This window comes from Phalacrocorax carbo, chromosome 1 (genome assembly GCF_963921805.1).
Source record: "Phalacrocorax carbo chromosome 1, bPhaCar2.1, whole genome shotgun sequence".
NCBI lineage: Eukaryota > Metazoa > Chordata > Aves > Suliformes > Phalacrocoracidae > Phalacrocorax > Phalacrocorax carbo.
This window is the reverse complement of record NC_087513.1, coordinates 137,482,261-137,509,299: the sequence shown is the minus strand read 5'-3', so window position 1 is coordinate 137,509,299 and position 27,039 is coordinate 137,482,261. Positions and strand designations below refer to the sequence as shown.

At 40.8% G+C, this 27,039-nt stretch overlaps 1 protein-coding gene across 3 annotated transcripts in view; it reads left to right on the top strand.

Annotated features, from left to right (window-relative positions):
- SHROOM2 (shroom family member 2) overlaps window positions 1-27,039 on the top strand; it is a 123,994-nt gene that overhangs the window by 82,619 nt on the left and 14,336 nt on the right. For 2 of the 3 annotated variants that reach the window (XM_064437138.1, XM_064437129.1), the window contains exons 4-6: window positions 3,149-5,786; window positions 7,711-7,814; window positions 24,615-25,367. In XM_064437138.1, the coding sequence (XP_064293208.1) occupies window positions 3,149-5,786; window positions 7,711-7,814; window positions 24,615-25,367 (3,495 nt within the window). The remainder of the gene's footprint in view (window positions 1-3,148; window positions 5,787-7,710; window positions 7,815-24,614; window positions 25,368-27,039) is intronic. The other variant, XM_064437145.1, reaches the window with a different exon arrangement.

The following is a 27,039-nucleotide window of genomic DNA, read 5'->3' as shown; positions in this document are numbered from 1 at the left end:
CTTGTACCTTGTGAAACTAAAATATTACAAGACACGTGTCTCAAAATGTGATTTGACAGGAGATGGATGAATCACAGTATTTTAAAAAGCAAAAATATTGTTTCAAGGCAATATTGAAATGAGCTTTGGTCAGGAAATTGTGGGTGTAAAGGAAAAGGGGGAGGGGAATGGAGCAATCCTCTCTCCCCACGTATCAGAAATAGCAGCAACTGCTGGTAGGCATAGATGTTAATAAAAGGGCAAATTCTGCTTTCTCAGATGCTGCTGAAAGATGTAGTGGCTTTAGCACAGGCTAGTACCAGGGTTCCGAGGGCACTGCCATCCTTGACCCCTTGACTGCCTGTGCGTGAAGCTAGAGGAAGACAGACAGACCAGAAGAGGCTGTACCAGTGTAGACTGGAGAGAGGGTAGTTCTGAAGCCCAGCTATCCACGTCTACCACTAAATGTGGGGTTTTTTGTCATGTGACTTTCATTCAGAAACTGTAAGCTATCTTGGGAGCACTAGGTCAGGTCTAGGTGGCCCTCTACAGAAGGCTAGAGAGTTAGACCATATAAGCTTTTGGTGCCTTAATTTCCCCTTCTTCTGCTGTCTTTTTCACAGTTCATACCTTAACAACGTGGATTCAGACTTTTTTCCTAGCCCACCCTGGGCTAAGAGTGAGTGCACTTTTCTGGGAGCTGTGGATATAAACTACCTTAAGTTGCTGAAAGTTTAGGCCCTGTGTTTTTTTCCAGTAGGATATATTGTAATAGTATAATACCTTTTTTTTTTTTCTTCTGTGCCCCTGGCCCTGGGTGTGTAGTTGAAACCAACATCATGATCTACTTCGTTCTGGCCTTGCAGGTGTTGGTGTGAGGCAAGTATGCTTTGAGAAGGCTGCTTAAACTGAGGTTTTGGGTCAACTAGGGTCAGGTACATCTGGTCTGTGATCCCACGTGGTCTGATTTGCTGAGATATTGTCACTTCTGGGGGGGCCCAGAAGCAGAAACTCAAGCCCCAGGGTTGGGGGAGGTGCTTATTGGTCAAAGTGGCCAAATATGGTGTTTGTAGATTATTCCTGGACTTTACCTGCAAGACTTCGACCAGCAGTGTAGGTGCTTTTATGAATCCACTCTGAAAAAGCCACTGAGAGATGGATATCCTGGGATGCCTGATCCTGGCAGAGAAATGGCTTATGGACTCTTCCATGTCAGGTTTCATGGGAGGGTTGCCCTTCAGTGAAGGACCACAGGAGGTCATGCTTTGCAGTAATGCACCATCAGAAACTTTTCTGTCCTTTCTTTGAAGCTTTTGCTGCATGTGCTGGATTTCTATTAGGCATTTTCCAGAAGGGCTTTGACCTCTTATGCTAATGATCTCTGTTTCACGTTTGATACCAGCAGATCTACGTGAGACTTGTAAATTGTAAATTGAGGCTTTCCTGTACAAGTGGCATCTTTATTTTAATCGATGCCAAGTGTCTCCATAGTGCTGAAGAGGGTAAAATATCAGCAATTCATACCAATATCTGGTTTACATTCTTCATTAATAAAGGAGATCCTAATAATGACCAAGACGCTTTTCACATGAACCACAGTACCTGCCTAAGAAGACAATTAATACCTTTCTTAGTATTCAGCAAAACATTTTAAAATGCTGAAAATAGAAGAATGAAAGAACAAAAAACCCACAAGATGAGGCCAATGCTAGTGTATCTTGTTAATAAAATGCTTTTAGAAAATAAGCACAAAGTATACCTTTTCTTACTTCACATAAATTGCTTTTGACCATGTTGTATAAAAAAAGTTACACAGGCTGTAGTAATAGAGGGGGGAAAAAAAGCAATTCTTATGTTAATACTGAATTCCAGAGAGCTGTTTAGTTGACCTTTGCTATATTTTTAACAGAAAAAAAAGATCTATATCACTCTTTGTGGTTTTTATGTGGACTAATCTAATTTCATTGCTAGCTTTCATGGGTTTCTTTACTGTACAAGATTTGATAGATGCTTCAGATAATTATAGCTACAGGGAAGTGGAATGATTCTGGGATTTCTACCAAGGGGCTTTGCATGCAAGGGCAAGAACTTGAATTTGGTATATAAAAGCAGGGGCTGCCAGTGAAGTTCAAACAGGGAGATGCATTGAGAATAACTGGAAAGACTTACCATCTCAGCATCAGTGCATTGGATTGACAGGAGGCGGGTGCTGTGAAAGATACAAAAGAGGAGAAAGAAAACAAACAAAACTGATTGGGTAGGAAAACAACAGAAGCAGCAAGATTTTGAAACAGTGTCCTAGGCAAATGATCCAGAGAAAGTACAGTGTCTAAATGATGTTTTCATAGAGGAAGGAGTGTCGGAGAGGAACTGGTGGCAGTGAGGACTCTTGAAGGAAGGTCAGAAGTTTAGTTTTGGCCATGCAGAGCTTACGTTGCTCTGGCATCTCCTCCTGACTTTCTCCTGTCAGTGTTTTGCGGAACTGGGTGAAATTGAATGGCATTGTTGTAAGGGTGTACACCGGAGAGTGGTTTGAAACCATATTGGCAAGGTGCATGTAGAGGCTCAGAAGTAAAATGGTGGCATTTGAGGCAAATGTTTTTAGTGAACCTCCATTTAGAAATTAATATTTTAAATGAATGAGTAGGTTTGGATAAGCAGGACAAGGGATTAACTTTATGGGGTGAAGAAGTTTAGAGTGAGATTGAACATGATGAACATCATGAGATGAACAGGGAAGTAAGTGAGTTTAATAGCTGGAAGGATCAGGGTGCCTGGAAAATAAGTTGGTGTTTGACCTGGGAAAGAGGGAGCTAACTGAGCTCAAACTAAATTTGTCTAAAAGTAAAGTCAGCAAAAACAATGATTTGCAGAGGGAGAGGGGAGCCTTCAAGGAGACAGATGTTTATTTACCTATTGGTAAACTCAAAGAGAGGTTGAGTTAGTTATTAAGGTTTCAAGCTTTGAATCAGTGGCAGAGTATAAAGATATAAAGCCCTAACTTTGTGTTCAAACTTCCGATTTTATTAGATGGCTTTTCCTGAGTAACTGTTACGTAGATGGATCTTAACCATTATTAGTACAATTGGTGGCTATATATATTTGTAATTACATGGCATTTTTGACTGGTATATTTATGCTGAGGCTTTTTGTTTATTTCCTACTATAGTTGTTCTTCTCATGACCTGTCAAACTCATGGGATCAGTCAAGTCTACATCGCGCTTCTGACCAATTCAGCTCTTTGGGAAGTATGGACAGCTGGGACCACACTCCACAAGTAGCCCAGTATGGAAGACTTTCTTCTGCAAGGTCTAATAGTAGCATTGATCATCTAGGGAGCCAGAGTAAGCGGGATTCAGCCTACGGGTCTTTCTCCACAAGTTCTAGTACCCCTGACCACACTCTATCCAATGCAGATACTTCCTCAACAGAGAACATGCTATACAAAGTAGGCCACTGGGAGACTGCTAAGCATGGAAACAAGTCTGGCCAGTTCTTGAATGACAACAGTGGAATAGAGGACAAACCTGGGTATTTGCCAACTCCCATCCAATATGAGAACAACAAAAGTCTTAGAATAGAGGAGCAGGTTGATGGCAAGCTCACTAGCTCTGGAAGATCCAGTTTTGGACCTGTCTGGTATGTTCCTGATAAGAAGAAGTCTTCATCTCCTCCCCCGCCACCTCCACCTCTTCGTAGTGACAGCTTTGCTGCTACCAAAGGCCATGAGAAAGCCCATGGCTCTGTGTACTCAGAGGCTGCCAGCCCACAGCACTTTACAGCCCTGAACCGGTCTCAGCCCAGGAGTGACTGGAACTTGGAAACTGTGGAGCAGCAGCGGCGGCCCTCCAGAGCATGTGACAGGAGGGTCAGCAGCTCAAATTATAAATGTGATCTCAGTTCAGAACACACTTTTTCTTCAACTGGTGAAAGGTACAATAGTAATGCAGGAACTGTGAACAAACTGCAGTCGTCCTTGTCCAGCACTGATGTTCGGTTTGCACAGCCTACTTACAGTTACCACCACCAGCACCAGTACAGTGATGAAAGCACTTTTTTTAACAATGCAAGAATCTTAGCTGTGCCTAAAGATCAGCAACATTATCTGTCCTGTAGTGGCATTCAGGAGTTACCTACAGATCATTTTCATGGCTACAGTCCAAACCAAGCCAGTCTGCTCAACAATTCCACTTCTTCGAACAGTGCTGCTGAACAGAAGGTGGACAACACTGGACAGAGTCGCTATTATTGTGTGACAGCAAAACAGCCTGCTCAGGGAAGCTCTAAGCCACTACAACTCAAGGATGATAGCTGGAAACCTTCAGTGGGGACTGATGCATTGCTTGGACCTCATGAAAATCCTGCAGTTGTCGCAATGGTCCAAAAACCAAAATACTATCTACCTCAACTATCTGTTGAATCTTCGCTGAAAGGGTGTGAGAACAGTAGTCATTACCCAGTGGACAGAGACGGGGATGCTAGGAGTGCTGTACTAGAAGAAGCTCAAAAACCCAATCATACTGAAAAGTCTGGACAAAATAAAACCTTTGAGAGCAGCTCTGAGGAAAGTGAAACTAGGTACGCTCAACAGGAGTATGTAAAGGGCTGTGTCCTTACCACTGAAAACAGATCTGCTCAGAAAGATTTTAGGTGGGGGAAAGATGAGAGTAGCAAGATTTCTCCACAGAAGACCCCAATGTTGCACTCTTTAGCTCAGGAAGGGAAAAAACAGTCTGACAACAGCCCAGAAGCAGTAACAGAGCGACAGGCCCCATTTGACACTCACTTGTCTAAACAGGCACGAAGGAGTGATCGTTTTGCAACAACCCTGAGAAATGAGATCCAAATGAGAAGAGCGAAGCTGCAGAAAAGTAGAAGCACTGCTACATTAGTAGGGTCATCTGAAACAGAGGAGTGCAATGAGACCTGGAAGCCAGATTCAGCAGAAAATGTCACCGCCTCCCCAGACACTAACTTTACCAGCACCTACAAAGATCACCTCAAGGAAGCACAGGCCAGGGTTCTGCGGGCGACGTCCTTCAAACGGCGGGACTTAGAGCCCAGCCCTGCTGAATATCTCCCCAGGTCACCCGAGCAGAAAGCCAGTAGTTACAACTCTTCATTATTGGCTTTCATTTCTGAAGATGTGTCTGGATTCCTCGAGGCTACACAAGCTAAACCGAACCCTACAGGGAGTGGCAGTCACCACGTTTCTCGCATCGGAGCCAGGAAGAGGTTCACAACAGAGCAAAAACTGAAGTCTTACTCTGAACCGGAGAAGATAAATGAGGTGGGGATGTCAGAGGATGAGTGCCATGCTCGCTGCCGTCCAAACACATCTGAAGAAGCCCTGGGCTCATTTGCAGACAGGTGGAAATTTTTTGAAGAAACAAGTAAGCCTGCATATAGGAAATCTGCACAGAAACCAGCTCCCCACGGTCTATCTGAGAGGTCAGATAGGAAGGCTCACAGTGGACAAGAGGGAGAGGAGTTATGGTATGAGAGAAGAGGTCGGGCAGCCTCTGTTGGACTTGAAACTGCACATGCTTCAAAAGATAACGTCCACCATAGTAGCAGCAATAAGGCTGCTGATAGGATTGTGAAATCTGAACAGCCACAGCGCCTGGGAACCTTTGCAGAGTATCAGGCATCATGGAAGGAGCAGCGGAAGCCGATAGAGCCAAGGAGCTCAGGAAGGTACCACTCAGCCGATAATATCCTTGACGCAGGCCATGAACAACATGAGAAACCCCAGTACACACATGAGAGGTCTAGATCATCCCCTTCTACTGATTTCTACAAACAGGTACAAGGTTTTTTTCCATGTTATTCTTTATATTGCCTGAGATGAGGGGGCAGGAGAGTGGTCAAGGGGGAAAGAAATAATTTTTATGAAAATTTCTAGTTTAGAAACACAAAGTAGTATGGTGTTTGGCTTTTGTCAGTAAGGGAATAATTGTTATAGGTAGCTCTCAAGTGAAATTAAGATCAAAGTTATTGATTGTAGCAAAGAGCAACTGGATCAAGTAATTCCTTGTGTGTTGTAGCCACATGGAAGAAAACACCCAGTTCATTTGATAATATCCTCCTCTTTACAGCAGAGGTATAGGAGGATCAAAGCAATCTTTACACAGAGTTATTTCTTCATTGGTGTGGCTGCCTTTTCCTTTTAAGGCTTTTAGTTCTCTTAAACTATGAAGAAAAATGTTCCAAGGGAGAATAATGTCTGCGTTTCTCCAATTTTGTTAATGGTCTAACAATTTTCTGTGGATTTCCTCTTTTCTTCTGAACTTCCATGATGCAAAAGGTACATAGGACAAAACTTCTGCCTAAGAAAGTTTAGAGATTAAAAATATGCCTGCTAATGTTAAAGCTACACTACAGCAACAAATGAAACTGCTTAGTGTTTTATGTCAGTTTGCTTGATTTAAGAGGTATACGTTTATTCCTTAGAGAGATGCCAAATATCTGTTCAACTTGCAAGTAAATATTAAGTTAATTTTTAACTGAGCAGGGCCAGGGAATGGGTGGCAGGTGGCAGAGGAAGTAAACAGAGAAACCAAGTCTCTTGAGTTCTCTGTTTAAAAGGTGTTGTTCAAGCTGCTACAAGATGGCCTGATATATATGACTCACAGTGTGTTCAACCTATGTTGAACTTCATCTTTTGCAAGAAAAGAACTGAGACAATGTAGTTCTATAGTATTTTTTCCTCTTGGTAAAATCATTGCATACATACACATCCAGACAGCACCTCTGTGTGTGTGTACATACAGGGAGTAGAATGAGAATAGCTGAAAAAGAAACAAAATATGTTGATCTGTAAAAGTTGTGAATTCTTTTTCTTCAAGTTTTTTTGTGTCTTTAAGTTTTGCAAAAGTTATTTTTGAACTCTACGTGCAGACTTAGATATGCAGATAATTTACTAGGGTAGAGATTCCAAGCACTGGAAATATTCACCTGGAAGTTATTTTGAAAATTAAATTAACTAAATTATTAAATAATTGCCTACCCAGCAGAAAAATCAGCATATAATCTATTCCATGTATGCATTTCTGGTTTATTAGTCAGTGCCTTTAAGTTCAGTATAGGCCTCCTGGGGCAAAAAGCAGACACCTGTTTAGGCACCTGGAAAATATGGTGATAAGCACGTTGAAGATGCTTATAACAGACTGAAGTAAATAAAGATGTTCTTTCACATATATGATTCAGATTATTCCAGTGCTAATGCGCAATTAAATTTCCTGTAGGTTCAGTGTTTGTAATGTAAAGCTATGCTTTGGGTGTGGTTGTTTGAAGATAGTGAGATAATAAAATTCTGGAACAGAGATGTTGTGTGTTTTACTGAGAAACTAAAGTACACACTCAGGGATTCAAAAGCTGGTGCGTACTTGCCTCTTCTAAAATGCGAGCAACTCTACTGTAACTTCTTTGCTGGTTTTTTTTTTTTTTTTTTGTCTTTGCCAAATGGAAGTTGCGATGGTTTATATAAATGTTAAGCTCTTCTGTAGATCAGCAAAGTCGAGCACAGCCAGGTCGGTAGTGCTGCGCAAGAGGTCACATAGCATACTGTACCACTTAAAACCAAACAAGCTTAAGACATGCTATGCTGTTGACTTCATGTATATTCAAACAGAGCAAACCCACAAATAAGAGGTTCCATAATCATAGATTTTTTGGCAGTCTGAAACATGATGACTTGGTGTCTTACTTGTGCTATAAACCACTTCTAGGAAGTCTCAGTTGAAGTAAGGAGAGAAGCAGAAGATTTAAAGGAAGATGGGAAGCGTATTTTCTCTAATGTTAATAGTCTAGATGAAAGGAACTGCACTGTAAGGTAAGTATTTCTTGATTTCTGGCTTTAAGAGATTTCTTGTGACAACTCTGATCTCATCTTTTCCTGACACAAACTGGAAGCTTTGCTATGATGGTTTCAGAGTTTTTTGCAATGCTTTTTTCCCTTGTTTCCCTCTTTCTCCCCACATACTTCAACGTGCATGATAGAACTAATGGTGGGACTGAAATTTATGGGGACTCTAGGGTGAGCTTGAAGAAATTGTCAAGTGTTGAGTGTATTACAGTTTGTTTGAAGCCAGATGATTCTTATTAGTGTGCATGAAACGATTCAGATATTTTTCATATTTATCAGTTACAGGTTTTTGGTCGGGGAAGGCGGGGGGAGGGAATGCTTTTGAGGTTTCCCAAACCTGAGTTTTCCAGTATTCTCCTTGGCAAAGACAGCGTGCTACTGGAACACAGTACTGCTGTGAATTTGACTTTTCTTTACTTGTGCCTTTACAGAATGCAGTACATGAACAGAAACCACCAAAAGTTGTTTTCCCATTTGATAAGCTCTGCTTTTCTCTGTTAATTCATGTTTTAATTAAACTGTACAATATTTTCAGACTCTCTTCAAATGTATGACTGTACGCACAATGCGGTTCAAGTCCTTAAATGTCTAGCACGCAGAGGGGTGCCCTCCTCCTGGCCCACAGTTTGCCAGAGCCGTTGTAATGTAAGCAGTGATTTTAGTGATTGCTGATACTGCGGCTGCTTAAGTGGCAGCTGAACTGGGATTGTGCGCACACTGCTGTTGCCAGGTTTGATAGCTCCTTTTTTTGTAACAGAAGAAACACACATATAGGAAAAATAATTTCGGGGGGCTTTCCTCAGTTCTATAAGTGGTATTAATCTCTCAAGGGGAGAGAAAATTATGAACTCTAGCAAGCACATACTCTAGGCATGACCATAAAAGCTTGTAAAAAATCAGTATTTATTTGTGGTTTTATACGGTTGTATTTTGCATTGCTTATGGCCCAGCTGAAGAGACCATCTGCTATTTTTCCAATTCTTTGGAGCCCTTTGTACTCAGCGTAGTGATTTCAAATTGAATAGCCCATGAGGGTGTGAATGTGTGCGCCGGTGTGCGCACGCGCATGGAGGGGAGATTGGGCTGGAGGGGAGGGAAGGGAGAGGGGGAGGTGGCAGCACAATCAGCCGGGAGCAGACATGCTTCTGTAGGCAGACAGCATCTCTGGACAAGTAAAATGATTTCCATCCACCAGTGCTGAACCCTAGTCACAAAAGCATGTGAATAATACTCCTACGCCAGCGTTTTAGCAGTGTTTGTGCAGCACAATTCTTGCTTTATAATCACAGCATCCATGAATATCACATGACTGGGCACCAGCTGCAATAAATTCTTTTCTTTTTTCTCCTTTTTTTTTTTTTTAAAGCCAATACCTATTTTGACATATTATTTCAGATGCCATATTTGGCCATTTCACCACATCACAGGAAGTTTTGTAAAATCGTCTCTTGCAGTCTTTCCCTCAGTATTTGTGTTATGCAGAGGGCTTATATGTCTTCTGTATTCAAAAAAACTGACTAAATAAAATCTCTCATTTGGGCATTTAATTCCTGTGTTGTGAACTACCACCGCATAATGATGAATAGCTGTCCTCTGGGAAGGAATATGTATTTCCATGTGCTCTTTTTTCTTTTGACCCTGTGCTCAAAAGGGACTGGACTCATCGTGACATGAATTGATTTTATTATTTTTGAGCTGCCCTAAGGGTATTTAGTTTCTTCCTTTTAAAAGCTAGCAATCTGCAAATGGCTAGCAAATCTACCTAATCTGTGGTATATTCTAGAACGTGAATATTAAGCAAACCTAAGGTCTTCCTTGTTGTCACATTTAATATTTTTTTTTGAAAATTTGGGTTCAGATTATATGGGCGATGGCCCTTATTTTGTGCTACTGAGGCCTGTGCGCTCCATTTGCCTTTGTGCTACCAAAGCCAGTGTGACCATACTGGAAACAGGAGCAGCCCTACAGCGTTTGTGTGGGTTACATGTGCAGGGACCCAAGCTGAGAGCCAGCTGTGGAGTCCATGGGTGACTTCTCTGGGTTAGAGACTGTCCAATGCTACGGGGTGCCTCTGGCCTCCCTCCCCTCCAGTTGTTTTGAAAAAAAATGAATAATTTCAGTTTTAAATGAACTTTGAATGTTTACTGTTACAGCTTCCCTCATTATTTTCAGGACAAATACGAGTCTTTTGAATGCACTGAATCTAGAATGAAAAAGGACTGGAGTATTGTAACAGTTAAAAACGAGAAAAGAAAAAAAGTGCTTGATAAGCAATTGTTTTCTCCTGGGCTTTTTGCTGCTGGTTCATTTTGCTACAGTATTTTTTTGGTGCTCTTTTTTAGCACACAGTTGCAAAACCTAAGTTGACATTACTTCTGAAAGTTGGGGGTTTTTTAAAGTTGATGAAGATAATTTGTGAACTCCTTTCATCTTTGGGCAATATTTTTCCCCTCTGAGATAAGTGAGTTCTTCCAATGAATTCAGGTTCTTTCATCTCCCTTTTCAGAAAAGCTACAACATGTTATTCTGAATTGCAGTACTCTATAGCTTGGACTACTGTTTTTATAGGAAGAGAAAGAAAGCAGTGGTCTGTAGTAGCCATTATCGTGTCTCATGCATGAACCAAGCCACTCTTGTGATAAGCTTACAGGCATGTCAACAGTCATCTGACATGAGCTGAATATTTTTACACTGAGCCTTGATGTAATTCTAAATATGTTTTTAACTTTAGGACTGCTTTAACACTGTTATGGGTCTCTTTGTGTTTGTGGAATGACATGTGCTGGTTATATAATTAACTTCACTATAGATGTCTCCACAATTTCTACACCGACATAGCCCTTCAAAAGGTTAAGGATGGAAAAGTGCGCTCTGGCCTGCAATCTTTGGCTTCCTGCAGGATGACACAGCACACATACAAGTCATTCTGCATCAAAAGAATAGTGCTTTATGATCTAATTCTTAAGATTGTCATCTACTAGTGATGTTCACAGCCATTGATCTTGTTCACTTTCTAAGAACATTTGACTTGTATCTCTATTAATTTGTTTCTGCAACGTCTGTGAAAATTACATAATTTCAAAAAGCAAAAAAGGATTTATGAGATCACAGGCTGCAGAAAATCTTTCAACATTTAATAGGTGTCAAGTACAAGGGCATGTGCATGTCAAGTATGGGACCACAGCATGACTCAACTCTAATTAAACACTAGAAGACGTTTACTTTAGACCTTTTGTGCCTTACTAGTTGCTCTTATCTCAGCTCCTGAAGGCAGAGGAACAGCCTTTACCATATAAAACCAAAGTAAAAGTCATTCTTGATGCCAAAGTTGACCTAAACGCCCAAGATTTATGTTCTAACCAAAACCATATAAGCAAAATGTTTTCACCTTCCTCCCTTTTCTTCTGGAGGAAGAAACAGTGTAATCCTGGGCAACTGCTTCCTTACAAATCCGTGAAGAATTAGTTTGGCAAACACTTCATGCAAGTATTAACAAGCTTCAACATTTTATGGTGCAAAAGAGGTCTACGTTCTCTGTTCTACACTTCACCTACAGCTGTTGTCATTTTTCACGTAGAGTCTTCTAAAATAAAGAAATATTTCCGATCAGTTCCCTAAGTATAGAATGACCTAACAAGTAGTATTTTATAGGAAATTAATTGTAAAACATGCATGATTACTTTTTATCTATTGTGCAGCGTACTAACAATTTCTACATTCATTTTATTCAAGAGCTTATAGAGTGAAGTGTCCTCTTTTTACAGCCAATTTAAGCATAATAAGGACAGTTACAAAGGTTTAAGTGCTCTTTTTTGAGGGAGATTAATTATTGAGTTAAACAGAGAAGAAAACATGCTTTTCATGTTGCCAGAACATACCAGTTTGGTTGAAGTAATGCTTCGGATATCTGAATTCCTAATGATAAGGAATTTCCATGTGAAAACTCCTTCCTTTATAAAGTTAAAATTAAAAAATAAATTGCAGTTTTCCCTTTCCAGCAAGCTGTGTGCAGCTATTTGTTGTCATCTGGAGGAAGTGCAGGAGAGCCAACGTGCATCCTCACAGGCTCTTAGCTGTTAACAAAGACTTCAAGAACATGAACTACTGAAGCCCTTCTATTTACATTAGCATTTCTTTATCATTAAGATAGGATTTTTAAGGCATCTGTTCAGACCACTTTTTTGCCAATGATGTCATTGTATGTATCATATGGACTAGTGGATGATGCAGTACAGTCTTGGGCTGTTTCAAAGTTTATATTGTGTCTGAAACTGGGAAAATGCTTCTGTGGCTCTTCCCAGGCATATAGAGGCAACAAAGGAGAGAGTCCAGCAGCATCTGTTTGTGTATTAGGAGTCCCCTGCCACCTTTCGTCTTCCTTAGATTTCTCTAAGATACTTGTAAATCGGTAGAAGTTTCATTGCCATGAACCACTGTCTTTCCAGTGTACTAGTGTGTGTGACTGACTAATAACAGCTAAATAAATATCATGCTTTTGAGATAGTGTAACCTTGAATCACTGATAAATGAAGTTGCTTAAGAATAGTCATGCTAGGTGCAGTCCTAGGTATTTGTGGTTAACAGCCCTTGATGACTTTTTCTTTCAGAAAAGTGTCTAACTGGTTTTGGACCAGCATCAACTTTTGACATCCATAGCCTTTTGTGCTGATGTGTTGTGAGAAAAACCACTTCTTCTGTGGGGAGCATGTGGGGTGTCTCATCTGTGAAAGCTGTTGTAAGGCTTTGCCCATCCTTTGCCTGTTCTTCTGTGTCTTTCCACATTCTTGTATGTTCCTTTTGGAGCAGCAGCAGAACTGCAACAACGTTAGGGTGCACTATGAATTCAAAAAGTAATATATTGACTTTTTGCTTCTTTTTTTTTTTTTTTAAACTCCTCTGGAGTACAGAGATGATATGTTCATAGAACGGTGTGTGAAATCCTCCTTTCCCTTCCTGCATAGCAGGAATTTCAGTTATACATCATTGTATATGTTGCTTGAGGTATAGGAAAAGCTATCCTGTGGGTTACTTTGCATTTATTAAATTTGAATTTCATCTGTTGTTTTATGGCCCATTTGCTCAATGGTAGGAAATCTTCAGCTTGTGTCTTTGTTACTCAGAATAATTTCCTCACAGCAGCAACTGTTGCCATCTTCTTTTTCACCCCTTTTGTAAATCACCTAGATCTAACCAGTTCTGTTAATCATGTGATGATGCGAGAGAGGACTTTCTCCCATGGCAGTCAAATCTTTAAGAGCCTGTGGTGAGGATAATTCTTTTTTTTTGAAAGAATCTTCTAAAAATCAAAATAGTCTCTGTCATCCAGATCACTGCTGTCCACGTGTGTAGTGACTCTTCCTAAGAACAGTAATGCATCTGAGACGTGGCTTTTCTTTGTCATTTTAACACACTAGTTAGTGCAGCTGCTGAATCTCTTTGTAGAATTTCTACCTGTTTGCTTAATTAAGTTTATGGTTCCAAAGTTCTCCAGATTCATAATGAATATGTTTTTTTTACTCTTGCTCTCTTTCTCTTGTTCCCTCTCCAACACCCTCATACCTTCCCTCCCCAAACATTGCATGTGTCACTTTGCTCAAGCAGTTGCCCGGGTGTCAGAGGAATGGGTAGTTGTGCATCACAGCTGCTATTTCAGTAATTTCCTGTGGGAGTTTCAGGTGATTGTCATATAGTCCAGGAAACTCATGACTACCCACTTAATGGTGGACAGCAGCTGAGAATAATTCCCGCATAGGCTGTTCTTTGCTTACGGAGATGTGGAGTCCATGTCAATTTTGTGCTGTGGCTTTCTTTTCTTTTTATTCTCACTGTTGTATTTTTGGCCCTATAATCTGTCTGGCAGATACCTGTGTTTGAAAAATGCCCCACCCACCCCGCCCCTTTTTTTTTTCTTCTTCTTTTAACATCTTTAAGAATTTGTACCTCCGCCTTCCCCACCCCCACCCCCCACCCCCTTTTTTGTGTTTATACATCTGTTTTGCTAGAATAGTTCTGGATTTTCCTCATTTGGGTAAGACTTTAGTTCTCTGGTGGATGTCCTTGTATTAGTGTTTAATTCAGCCTTTGGAGGGGACAGAGAGAGGGAAGGAAAAAGGGTGGTCTTCTGGGTTTCTTGGTAGGTGTTATGCATTTTCTGAGTTTCGTATATTGTATCTTCTGTCACATGTTATCTCTTAGCATTATACCATCTGGCTTGTTCCTTTTAAAAATATTCCTCTCATGTATGTAAGTGCCCTTTTCAAAATTAAATACCACAGTGTGGATTCTTGATCTTTCAAGAATGATTAATCTAAATACATATGGCCACTGGCATACACTGGGTAGCTCTTCATAGTAGCAAAGTTTTGAACCAGATTCTTGTCATACTTCAGGATCAAGGCAGGAGTTGCATGATAAATTGTCCCACTTTAAGGTTTTTTCTTCCTCCTGCTGCCCATTTTAAAACTTTCAGGCTGCTTGAGCTGAGAGATGCATGGTTCTTTGAGAGCATCCCAAATGCACTAGTTTGGGATCTAAGAATGGTTGTGGCCAAACAAGAGTGCTAAACCAGGCAGGGTCCCCCCATTGCCCTCCCATCCCTCACTCTCCTAGTGGTGCTCAGCCTAGTGGCTGTCAGGTGCACGTCCTACAGGTCGGTGTGATGCTCTGCTATGGCTCACCAGCAGCTGCTGGATGTCATTAAATGGGTGCTGGACTGTCTCCAAAGCCTGGGTTTGGTTTACAGTATGTTACAGTCATGTAGCCCTGTTTCTCCCTGATCCAATTTGCTCATTCTCCATACCCTTGAAAGTGCGGTTCTCCCTCTGCCTTTGTTAGGTGAATTTTGAACTCCTGTTCCTAAAATTGAGGGCAGCTACCCCACCTCACATACCCCCTTTTTTCCTTCTTTCAGCTTCTTATTACTGAGTGAAGTTCCTTTCACTTAATTGCTGCTGGCACATCTGTTCTCCATTGTGCATGCAGTGACAGCTAGGGGTATGCGAGGCCACTGTGGTCTGATAAAAGGAAGTGTTGGAGAGTAGTTTCTTCTTACGGAAAGTTTCCTTCCCTGCCCCCAACGGTGAGTGTTACCAAGCCTGAGAAGCTGGGAGAAGTCCTAGCTGATTCTGGAGGTACTGGATTTGGGGGCAGGCGAGAGGAACAGCACACAAAAAACTTTGTGGAGAAAGAAACAGAGATCGTTTTGTAAGCAACAGTCCATTTTTGTGTTCTGGTTTAGTTTCACTGCTTTCCCTGGAAAGAGGATTAGAATGAAGACTGTCTAAAGACTGAGTTTTCGTTGCATCGCTTGAAATCCAGCTGTCGTCTTGTGGCTATTTTAATGATAACAGCTGAGTAGGGAGATTAGAGATAATATAATATATAGTCTCCAGTGGTTATGCTCGTAAAAGCATCACATGCTGATGTATTATAGATCTTATTTTCCCCTAAGTTACTTGATGAAGAGCGTCTTTGGAAATAGGTGACTGATTTGTCTCCTCAGTGCAGCGGTTCATATATTTCTAACATATGGAGTGGCTTTATGGTGTTCTGGTACTACAAGCTAGCCTGTGAAATGTTCACCTTCTGCTATAAGCCCTTAGGCAGTATGGATTGTGATTTGCTGTCACGCAGGAGACTGCTTATGCCAGTAAATTTGAGTAAAGTTTTGTGCTAAAAAGTAATGTGACAGCTATAACTTCCATTTCTCTGCATGGGCCAGCCAGACTTGCTACAGTCTGTTAACCAGTTATGTTGTATTATGTAAATGGGTGAGTTTTCTTGAAGTCATTCTTTCTCTGTCTTGAAATCAAATAGACAGCTTTGGGAGATATAAAAACTTTAGGAGAGGATATTAACTGGATATCTGCTGTATCATAATATCTAACTGCTGTATGTGGTTTTGCATGCAGTTTAAATAACATTTTCCTCCTAAAGTGGTCATCTTTAAAATGATCTTTTAATGCATATTGAAGCCTTAGCCACAGTTTCTCTATTAAGTCTTTAATGTGTTCTTGTAGAAAAACTGAAAGGAGCTTGAGCTTTGCTCTGATGAAGGCCTTGATGCCTCTGGTTTCTAAAGATGGAGCATGGGGGTGGTAATTTGCTCATACAGCATGAAAGCATTTCGTTCTTTCCCTGCAGAATCTCCTGCAAGAGAGAGCGCCTGTACACACAATGCATGCAAAAAAATTCAAGCTGGAGGGCTGTTGATGAAGACTCTCCTCTAAAATTAAAGACACGGTTATTTGAATGTTGTTCAGAAAGGAGTCTAGTAACACACTGGACTTTTTAAACCGTTTAAATATTTAAAACTTGTGGAACTGTCGTCACTGATTTTCACAAATGAAAGGAAAAACCCTTAAAAAATTAAAGGACTTCTAAAATTATTTTTTTTAAAATAACCAAATCCAGGGAATGGGGGCGGGGGAAAGGAAAAGCTTTGAAGTCTCTGAGATCTTTTCCCTGAGGTCAGAAGTTTCTGATGATGTAACATACAATACAGACCAAGCCTTCACTTATCAAGGTTAAAGTTGATGGAGCTTGTATGAACTTGTCAATCATAGGAAGCAGGCAAAAACAAGCCAGCTGTTGTGAGGCATGGCTTTGAAAATCCTCTGCGTTACAGTAAATGAGACACAGAGGTTGAGACAGATTGAGTTCTGCGAGGCTTTCAAACTGGCTGGCACATTTGCAAGGATGCAAAGCTCACGTATCCAGTGAATATGGGTAAACAGCTGTAAATCCTGGTAAGATTGTCTTGTCTTTAGTGTTAAAGTGTGAGAGAAACAGCTAGAGGCGTGCGCCTTAATTACCTTTTTCTGTCAGTTCTGAAGAGAAATTTGCAGTATTAATTCATACAGTATTTCTTTTGTTCTCCAGGTCTTTGAGTACAGGCTGTGTCTTCTGTCCCTAACAGCAGAAGCTACAGTAGCGAATTAGGAACGATGCAATGCTTGGTACAGAATTTTATTTTGTTTAGCGTAATCGACTGCTCTGTTCACTGATGGGTTGGGAGAATAGGAGGAAAACGTGAGTTAATTCCAGCTAAGATGCTCTGTGTGCATATGCTCGCACACGCGCGCTGTTTTTAGCAGCTTTTGTTTTCACAGTTGGCATCATGCACACTGGAATTAGAAGGCAGTGCCTTTCGAAAATACTTGTTTTCTGGACTGAGGGCTGCAGTGCCGTTGTTGTGGCTCAGGGTGCCAGGCTCGGGGTTCCTCTCGGCTAGGGGTGGTGCGAGAGCTTTTCATCTTGTTATTTTACTGGCAAGGCTGTTACTGTGAGTGCAGGCTCGCACGAAGACCTTTTCCACAGCAGCAGGAGATATTAACTGGGAGTGTAAGAGAATTGGATGTGACTATTGGAAGCTAGCGGTGAGTGCAGCTCTGAGTGAAAAGATGGCTATTGAAATGTGTGGATATGCATGCTAATTAATTTAAATAACTGGTTTAGGGTTGTTTTTTTTTTTCTTTAGAGATGAGCTACGTGTTCATTTTAGTGCCTGCCTGAGAAACCCAGGTGACCTAGCTGTTATTCATGAAGTGTTTAATTTTATAGCTTCTGTTCTGTTACTGAATTTTTGTTCAGCTGCAAGCAGCTGTTTTTGATAATAATAGCAACAACATATCAGGAGAAAAAAGTATAGATGTAAAAACAAAAGAAAATAAAACAAAGGAGTGGCAACTGGAATGTAGGGGTTTTTTAATTAATTGACAAAACAGTCATTTTTATTTGAGCTTTTTTTAACGTGACTGTGATTTCCTTGTTAGTAGTGTTGGATAGTGTTGTCTTTTGTCTCTGCAGTGGTTGCCATTTGTGTAATATGATGGCTCTTGTTATACTGTTGGGATATTCTGATGATTGAATTCACTGTGTAAGTACAGAACATATTAACTGGTTGACTTAAGTGAGCAGAAGTCATTTTATTTCCATGCAGGCGATCCCCTGTGTGCTAGGACAGGCATGCAATAGATAAAACAAGTAAGAAATAATATTTTTATCATTGGTTTTTGATGTGCAGCAGAATGGAGGAGGGGCTTTTATTTCCTGAACTAAGGAAGGAAAAACATCCCTCCCTCAGCCCTTTCCCACAAGATTCTTCCCTTCTACATAAAGGCCCCTATGGTGTTATAAGAAATGTAATTTTAATCGGATTTGATTTTTACTGTGGGCCTATGTGTTGTGCTGTTACCCATGACTGGCCTACATTTCATCCATCAGCATGTCTTTGCTTACCTACTCCAGAATTAGAGTGGGTCTGTTAAATTTATTTCTGATTTTCATGGGGAGAGAGGTAACATTTTTAGAAAGATAAAGAACATGAGCTGAAAACCCATTGCTGTGTATGTTGCCATGCATGCAGGACAGGGGAGAGATTCTGGTGGGATCGACGGACTGGCGAGCAGTGTCTGTTATCATGTTTCATTCTGTGATAAAGCCAGGTGATAATGCAAGGGTTGTTAAGCTAGAGTGACATTTTGCTTTATCACATTGGGTGCAACAACTAAGCTGTATTTAGTGTGACTGACTAAACAGAGAGCTGCCATCAAGGCACAGATAATGTTAACAGGCATTCGGAGACAGAATTGGAAAACCAAGACTCACGTCATGATAAATGGGTTGTAGTGAAAGTATGATATGCCATGAGGTATACTTTGTGAAATATCTTGCTGGTTTTGTACCTTCAGTTGTCTCCTGAAGTATATCAAGACATATCTTTCTATCTTTCTTTTCCTTTTTTTTTTTTTTTTTCTTTGAGAGAGCATTCTCTCATCATTCAGCATTCATTACTCTTTTCATTCTTAATACATGCTTTGTACATTTGCTTCAGGAGTGCTTCTGAGTTGCTAGTTGCCATCATCTGTCTCTTCAGAGCAAGGCAATGAACAGCTCTACTTCTTCGTAGTGACTTATGTGCTGTGCCTTTTCCTGGAGTGACTGTAATGGTACAGTCATCGTGGCCATTAAATTATTTGTTTTCTGGAGGGTCCTTTATTCTATGCATTTGTCTTTAAAGATTTCTAAGTAGTTTTGTAGTCCAAGCTCTCATTTGGCATCTTTGGAATATGCTTCATGTGTCACTGTATGGTGGATAGTGCATGCTGTACTGACTCAGTAATGATAGCAAATACAGTGCTCATCAGAAAAATAGGCCGCTGGTAATATAATTGCATTTGTATTGGATGTGCAAATTGTGGCATTCCGGTGTCAGTGTCTCCTTGGCATTGCAATAGTAAAACCAGTTTGAGGATTTCAAAACCTTTGGGGTGCTGGAGCCTTTGAAAGTAAAAGCATGTGAGACTCAGATGAGGATTCAGATACCTAATAGAAGAAAAATGTCTGCCTGTGAGTGAAGTGCTGACTCAAGTTATAATCCATAGAGGTCTTGGTCCTGATTCAGTTGGCTAAACATAGGTGTCTAGTGAGACCTGAGATAGCCCAGAGCACCCCACTTGGCTTCCAGCTGCCACATCTTTGGGGAACTGATGCCTTTTAATCTTTAAAGTTTCTGAAATGGTATAAGACACCTATGTTTGGGTAACTAAATTGGTCCCCTAATCAGCGAAATCAGTGTGTGATTTGCTTGTAGGCACTACTTCAGGGTGAGCTGAATTTTTTAGATTGCACTGACCATATCAATATGGATTAAGATGTGGTATTAGGCCTCAAACTTTTTCCTAAATTTCCAACAGTCTTACCCTGTGCATCCTGTTGCAACTTTGTAGCATCCCATTGTGGTCTCAAGCAAAACTGTACTGAGTAGAAGAAACTACTTTTTATTTGCGGACTGTTGCAGAAATGCTTTTGGATCCCACTGTGCCAAGTGCCAGGAAAATACACAATGAAAACATAGTTTCAGAACATAAAGTTCACAGCTGGAAAAGTAGCGTATCGGTGAGGGCTCTGCCTATAAACAGAGTTTTGGCATAAGCAAAGGCTGTGTTTCACAATTGTTTTAAGCTGCACAATTATCTATTTTGAGCCAGGTCTGTTCCTTGATCAAATTTTCTGTGGGGCTGTACAATTCCTACTGCTAATACAATGGAGAGGGCGGGAAAACAAAATCAGTGTGGACTGAGAAGGAAACTGCCTCTTTTGGCAAAATATCTGCATTTAGATCAGTTTAAAGGGACTGCAGAACTATGACCTTGATTACTAGGGGTTGTTGCTATGTAGGGTAAGGACTCTTATGGAGAAGACTTACTCAGGTATGAAGGCCTTTTTCCAATGTAGCTGGTAGTGTGTCAGAAGGAATTTAAGCTAAATCAGAAACAGCCACTCCATTTGCTCTCTTTTGTCTGTAAGTTAGTGCAGGGCATGTTGTTGCTTACATACCAGTGCTTCGGTTTTATGGTGAAACTTTTGCATAGAGGTCAGGTGTTTAACAAACGATGCATTTTTCAAATGTTGGCTAATGCATTTTTGCAAAGCTTATCTAGTCTGGGATTTTAAAGCTGGAGCGTCTTGTGGCACTGTTTGACTTGGCCTGAAGCGTTTGCAAGAAACTGTAAATCAGACAGATAAAATCAGACACATTGAGTTGATCGAAGTGACTTTCAGTTGTTGAGATACAATATTCAGTTGGATCATTCTACCTCTGTGTCCAGATTTAGTCAAATCCTGAGTATGGGGCAAATGAAGGAAGTGGTTTGTGGTTGTTTTTTATGGCAACCAGAAATGTTATCCTTCTGATAGGCATCTATACGTAATGATTCATTTTGGTAATTGCTCATTGGCTCCACTGGCAGGCTCCTATTAACGTGCGTGTATGCGCGTGTGTGTGCGTATATACATATATCTCTCTCTCCATGGTTTAACTAAATTGTAATAGCTTACACTACTCTTACCTGTCTCTGGTTTGGTAGAATGTCCTGTTGTGTTATTGCTGGGGGCTAGGGTGTCTGGGCTGGAGAGGAGGCTTGGTTGATTTCCCTGGCTTGGTGTTTACTTGGCCTTTGCATTTCAGTCCTGAGTATGTATGCCCCAAGCTAGCGGAGCCAGAAGGAAACAGAGGGATGTACTTGTCCATCTGAGTAGAAAATACATAGTGCCATTATGGAGATACCCATTTGCACCCCCACGGTGTTAAGTGGCGGTGTTGTGTTCAGTGGCTGCAGCCACGATGCGGAAGGTGCAAGCCACAGAGCAGAGCTCCTCACAAGCTCACCTGGCCGACGACTGCGCAGCCTCCTGTCTCTCCGCACACACCTCCGCTGGGAGAGCTGAGCCCTCTTCTAAATGAGAGCTTCTTAAAAATCTTGCAGACTGGTTTTCATAATGAAGCAATTTCTTCTTTTTTCAGTTAGAAGCATATTTTGGGTTTCTTCCCCCCGCCATTTAGATACGAAGGCTCCTATACTTAATTCCCTTTATAGACCTTAAATACCAAGAGCAGGTACAGTAGAAAAGGCTCATGTTAGCCTCCTGTAATAGACTCAGTCTTACTGAATAGCACTTTGTATCAACAGCGTAAGTCTATTGATGACACTTCCTTTGCAGTTCAGGTGAAGTGAGCAACACAAGTTATCTGACAGTCAAAGCTGTAATGTCATCGCGTGCCAGGGATGGGGAATGTGGTGTGAGCTTTCCGGATTCTGTTGCATCAGGAAGGCTCTTGCATTGGTATAGTGTGGCATTGTATCATGGGTATGGGGGAGCTTTGGGTTTGAAGACAATTTAGTTTAATGTTTTTGATGATGACTGGTTTTTTTATCTAGAAAGAAGGTGGTAATTAAGTCAATTGTCATGTTTTCAGATGATTTAAAACTGTTCTCACTCTCTTGCACTTTGATGTTTGGTTATAAATGATAAGTTCCTTTCAGTGGTACAATATCCTTGCATAATCCTATGGATCTCACTTCCAAAACAGGCATATCGTTACATGTAGCACCAACAGATTTAAAGTAGCTTAGTGGACTTCTTGGTATCGATAATAATGTAACACCTTTGCAGGTTCTTGCCAGTGTGTTCTCCTGGGGCTTGAGGCTTGCTTTCTTTTCCTCCTTTCTGAACAGTAAGCTCAAATCTCTCCAAAATAATGTGATAAGCATGTTTTGCATGAGGACCCACTCACACTAAATGCAAACTAGCCTCAGTGTTGAATGTAGCCACCTTTCCTCAGACCCATTTTCTGTGGCACTGCAAAATGTTTGATTAATTTTGTGGAAGCTGTATGAAGGCACGTATGTGATTTCTGAATTTTATCTCCACATTTGCAAATGTTGCATCTCTAAATTTCTCTGTGCTGTGATTCTTTATTTCCTTTTACTCTATTTTGGAAGGTGTGACAGGACTACTAAAGCACTCATTCTGAGCCAGGGTAAAATTAAACAAATTTGGTTACATGCTTTGGATATGTAAATGTGTCAGATCGGTGGTTACTCTGTCCTGTTTGCTTCCACCAGCACACCCGCTCCTGACGTGCATGCAAAGTCCAATGTATACTTTCCAAACTGGCTGAGGTAGTGCATGTAGTTTGTCTTTGCGACATTTTGTGTCATGCCCTTGATTCTTTGTGCACCCAAGTGCGGCTGTTATACTGTCTTATGTTTTGGCTTATGTATGTGAATATGAATAGAGAGGCCTGAAGAATTTTTTTGGCACAGGTTAGCTAGGAGAAAATCGTGCTCTGCGTGGATCATCTAGACAATGAAAAGCACTGATTTAAACATGGTATTTCATACTGAAAGCCTGCAGTCTTAATTTGGTAAATATTTTCATTAAAATTACTGGAACTATTTACAGGCCCAGTTCTGCTTACATTGAACTCACTAGGGAAAACCAGCTGACTCTAGAGATACCATGTAACCAAATCTGAGTGGTGTTGGTCTTCCTGGCCTCACATCATTTTACTTAACAAAACTGTCCTTCATCTAGTGTTAAAACCAGAGTCAATAAATACTGTTTTGTAAAACAGAGTTGACTGAATTTGCCAGACAACTCGAAGTTGTCTGAACCAAGTGCTCTTAGTTAAGAGCAATATGAAGAGTTCTGAGTTTGAACAGTATCCAGCTCCTCATTCATGTTAAACTGAAAGCTGACCCGTTAAAATGGAATTTTAAAATTTAACACTTCACATGAGAGACAGAGATTGTATAAGTGACGGTTCAGAAATTAAATTGTGAAAAAGCCATCTCTCTTGGAAGTACAATGCTATTTTATTACTGACGTGAAAATCGGTGTGAAGTACAATTATTAAAAAATCCCATACATCGGGCAGTTTAATGACAATGTCCAGGTTTTTTATAGAACTTTTTTTTCCATAAGTGCTAAAACGTCACAGGTCCAAGGATTAAAAAATAATGATTTTGAGAATGTAATTTGATCATACAGGTGTGAAAGTAGAACCCATATTTCATCAGTTGTCTTCCCTCAATGCTACATTTTAAATATTTCTTTTAACCTAATTAAAATAGTAATGCCATCTGTAATTGCTCCTTACCTTTTTTCTTCTTGAATTTGTAATGGACTTAACCTACTACTTATTTTATGTGCTTTTATCTCAAATTTCGTTTTCATGCACACTGGAGTTAACCACCTATAGTCTTATTCTTAAAACTGGTACAGTACGGTTGAGAACCTGTTTATGTTGAAAATTTAAGTAAACCTTCCTTTACAAACAGGCTGAGAAAGATGCCTCTTTCACAATCCCCTCGAAAGAAAGCTTGGGCAGTGCACGTCTACAGGGTTACTATTTCAAAATAGAGACCAGTGCTATCGGTCGCCCAAATTATAGTAGAAGCTTTCTGAAGCCTTTTACTTCTCTGTTGCAGCTTCTTTTCTAAGCTCACAGTGTCTCTTCAGCCTTCTTTAAGTGGAGAGCAAACCTGTCTCCTCTCAGGGCTCCAGAGGTACTTTTATTTTTTTTTCTGCCTCCTGTTTCTTTCCCAGTTTGTCTTCATCTGGTGAGCACAAATGAACTGCATGTCTTGTGGCAAATCACGAGCCTGGAGCTGCAAAAGCCTTTTTCCTGGCTGGAGAAATAGAGGGTATAAAACTGGAATAAACCCCAAAATATTTCTGTCTAAGATAAGGCCTTTTTGGCCATTGTTTGTCATTTGTGCTGACAGGGCAAAAGAAGTTCCAGTTTAAAATAAGCCTGACTGGAAAATACTATCCTTTCTAAGTTTCCTTTTCTGCCTTTTTTTCAGGAGATGTTCATTTTCCCTTTCCCAGTTTTTTAGCTTTGGCAAACATTTTCTTTCCAGGCATTTTGTTTTTCACCAGTTACGCAAAAATCCAACCTCTAGATTCATAATTAAAGTTCATGGTATCCAATTCACATTTTAAATTACACTGAAGTATTAATTTTGCACATGGAGAAGAAACTTGTTTTCTGCTCTTCGTTACTGACTGAAGCAAGAGGAGAATTAAATTTTAGTATTAGGATTCCTCTTCTCAAGACACTTTGGTTTTCTACTGGCATTTGCACGTTTGGCTGTGCCACGTACATCAGCACTGGAGGTGTGCTGTGCATTTAACTATGCCGTGCAGACTGTGGCACCTCGGGTTACCTGAAGGTTTGTCACATCCTGTGGCACTCCATACTCTAATTTAGCCTGACATTATGCTTTGACTCATCACGTTAGATTAGGCACCCATACATGAGAGGATGTTTCTGTGCCATACAGTCACCATAGATTGGAGGAGTTAGTGTTAAATGTTGGATGTGATCTTGGTGTTCAAGCTTCCTGGATCGGTACGGTGGCCTCGCGCTGAAGGAAATAAATCAGCAGCGCACTAACGACATGTTCTTCTCTCTAGGCAAGCTGACACAGGGGCCCTGAGGGAAAACCCGCGGGAGAAGAGGGATCAGCTGGACCAGAATTCAGGCCACAAGTGGAAGGCATCTGTCAGACCTTTGCAAGCGCGAGAGCCTACGGTTCTGCCTCACGAGGGCCGGGGGAGGTCTGGGACATTGCCTAGTGATTACAGATACTCTCTGGAAAACGTGAACGAGAAGAGCAAGGATTGCAGCCTGCCTCATCTCCCCTGCTCTGAGCCACAGACCTTGAACCACTCCTGTCTGTCCCAGGGCAAAGGAGAGGAAAACCATAGGGTAGAGCCAGTGCTGCTGAACAAGAAGCGTGGACCTGCTCCTCAGAGGCCGCCACCACCTAAAAGAGATAAATACAGGCGACCAGATAATTCTGCGCCGTCACTTGGCACCTCTTCTGAATCTCTCCTGGTAGTGTCCAGCCAGCCCTTTCCGTCCTCATCCCCAAGCTCCGCTGAAGTATTTGCCAGTCACTCCTCTCTCAGTCAGAGTCCTGCAGCTTTCAGTGGAAAACTGAAGAGTGCTAATCCACAGCAGCTCCAGCAAGCGTCCTCCACGGAGAATGTTTGTCAGCACTTAGAAGAAAAAACGCACCTTAGGTCTGAGTCTGTATTATCTTCTAAGTATCGGTATCTTCAAAAACCTGGCATGGAGACATCAAGGTCCCCTTCTCCTCAGTTTGCACCACAGAAGCTCACTGATAAACCTCCTGTGTCCGTACAGGATGAGAACCCAGCCAGGTACTAGATTTAATTCCTTTACCTTTTTATTAACACTTTTTTGCCCAATTCGACCTTATTAATGGTTGACTGTTCATTTCTTTGCTAAAAACACATTCTTTGGGTTCACTAAGCATGAGCCATGGCAGCATGTCCTAAAGACGCCTAAGACTTGTGTGAGATGCCAGTTGGTACCGTTAAAGTCCTTCAGCTGGTTTGTGGTTTCGTTTAGCTGACTGATGCTGCTCACGTGTTACAGCTGGTAGTAGAAATTTAAGGGGGTGGATTCAAATGGATTTTCCGCTGTAAGTCTGAGTGAAATCAAATTATTCCCTGTTGTTGTTTCCCCCACCCGAGTCTGTATGAGAGTACGAATTCGTGTAGGGACAAAGTAGATGTGGGAAGGGAAGCTCTATCCTTTGTAAGAATATCTGCTTTGAAAGCACACACAGTAAGGTACACTGCCAAATTGTGACTGTTTTCACGTTGCTTTTATGATGAAACGGGGCGCTCCAGGTAGTCTGTGGAGTGGTCTGCAGCACTGCGTGTGTTGAGATGGGCTGAAGTTTCAGCAGGAGAATGTCAGTCCTTTCCCAGGCTAGATATATCAGAATTAGACAAACCAACTGAAATTAATTGATTGCTGTGTCTGTCATATGCTGCTAACATCATAAAAGGTTATTCTCCCACAAGATAACAAACTCTTCTAGGAAGCTCAGGAATCTTAGTTTTCATAAATCCTTCAGCATTATAATTCATGATTAAAGAATGAAAACAAAACCTCCAAGCTGAATGAATGCAGAGGTTGCTTCTCTGAGCAAAAGTAGTTGAAATAGCTTTTCTTTACTGTAATGTAAATAGTTGAATAGGCTAAATCATGCTGTTTTCCAGTGTGCCTTAGGATTTAGAAAACACAAATCACTTTTTTTTTTCCTAAACATGCATTGACATTTTTCTTCTTGTAACCGGAGGGAAAAAAATGAGATTTCATCCTGCAGTGTTTTTAACATGAAGTAATAATACAGTTTACTATGAAAAGTGCAACATGTCATGTGAACCCTAGCATCCATGTGCAAAAGTAGATGACAGTAATGACTTCCTTAATGTACTGTTTTAACTTCCTTAATGTATTGCTTTATGAAAAGATACCAGGGATGCATAGAAAGCTAATTGTGTTTGTTCTTCCTTCTTACTAAGCTTTAATGTTGAAATGAGCACTGAGGTATGCCTAATTATATGCCCATATCTGAATGGTAACGCACTTACCCTGCAAATCTTTTGTTAACATTTAAAATTCTTAGGCCCAGACAGCTCTTTTTTGTCCACAATGTATTGTCCTCAGTTAACAATTACGTTACTCAATAAAGCAGGCATGGCAAAAAAGGAAAGATATGCAGGTCATACCTCTGATCCTTCTATATGGTATTTACTCTATGGCATTTATTTCATATAAGTAAAATAGGTCAAGCAGATTTATCTTAATATGCAAATAGTTAGATTTGGCCTATTACTTCTGTTAGCTCCTTGCATATGAGCTCTTGGACATGCCAGTTTGCATGCTGTGGACAGCTAATGTTTGATGATGTCAGCATGTAGCTGATTACTCTTCTTTTAAGAAAGGTGTCTTATTTATCAACAGCATAAACTGAGTGAGTGTGTAGGGTTTCCTGCAGCATTTTAGGTAGAACAATGT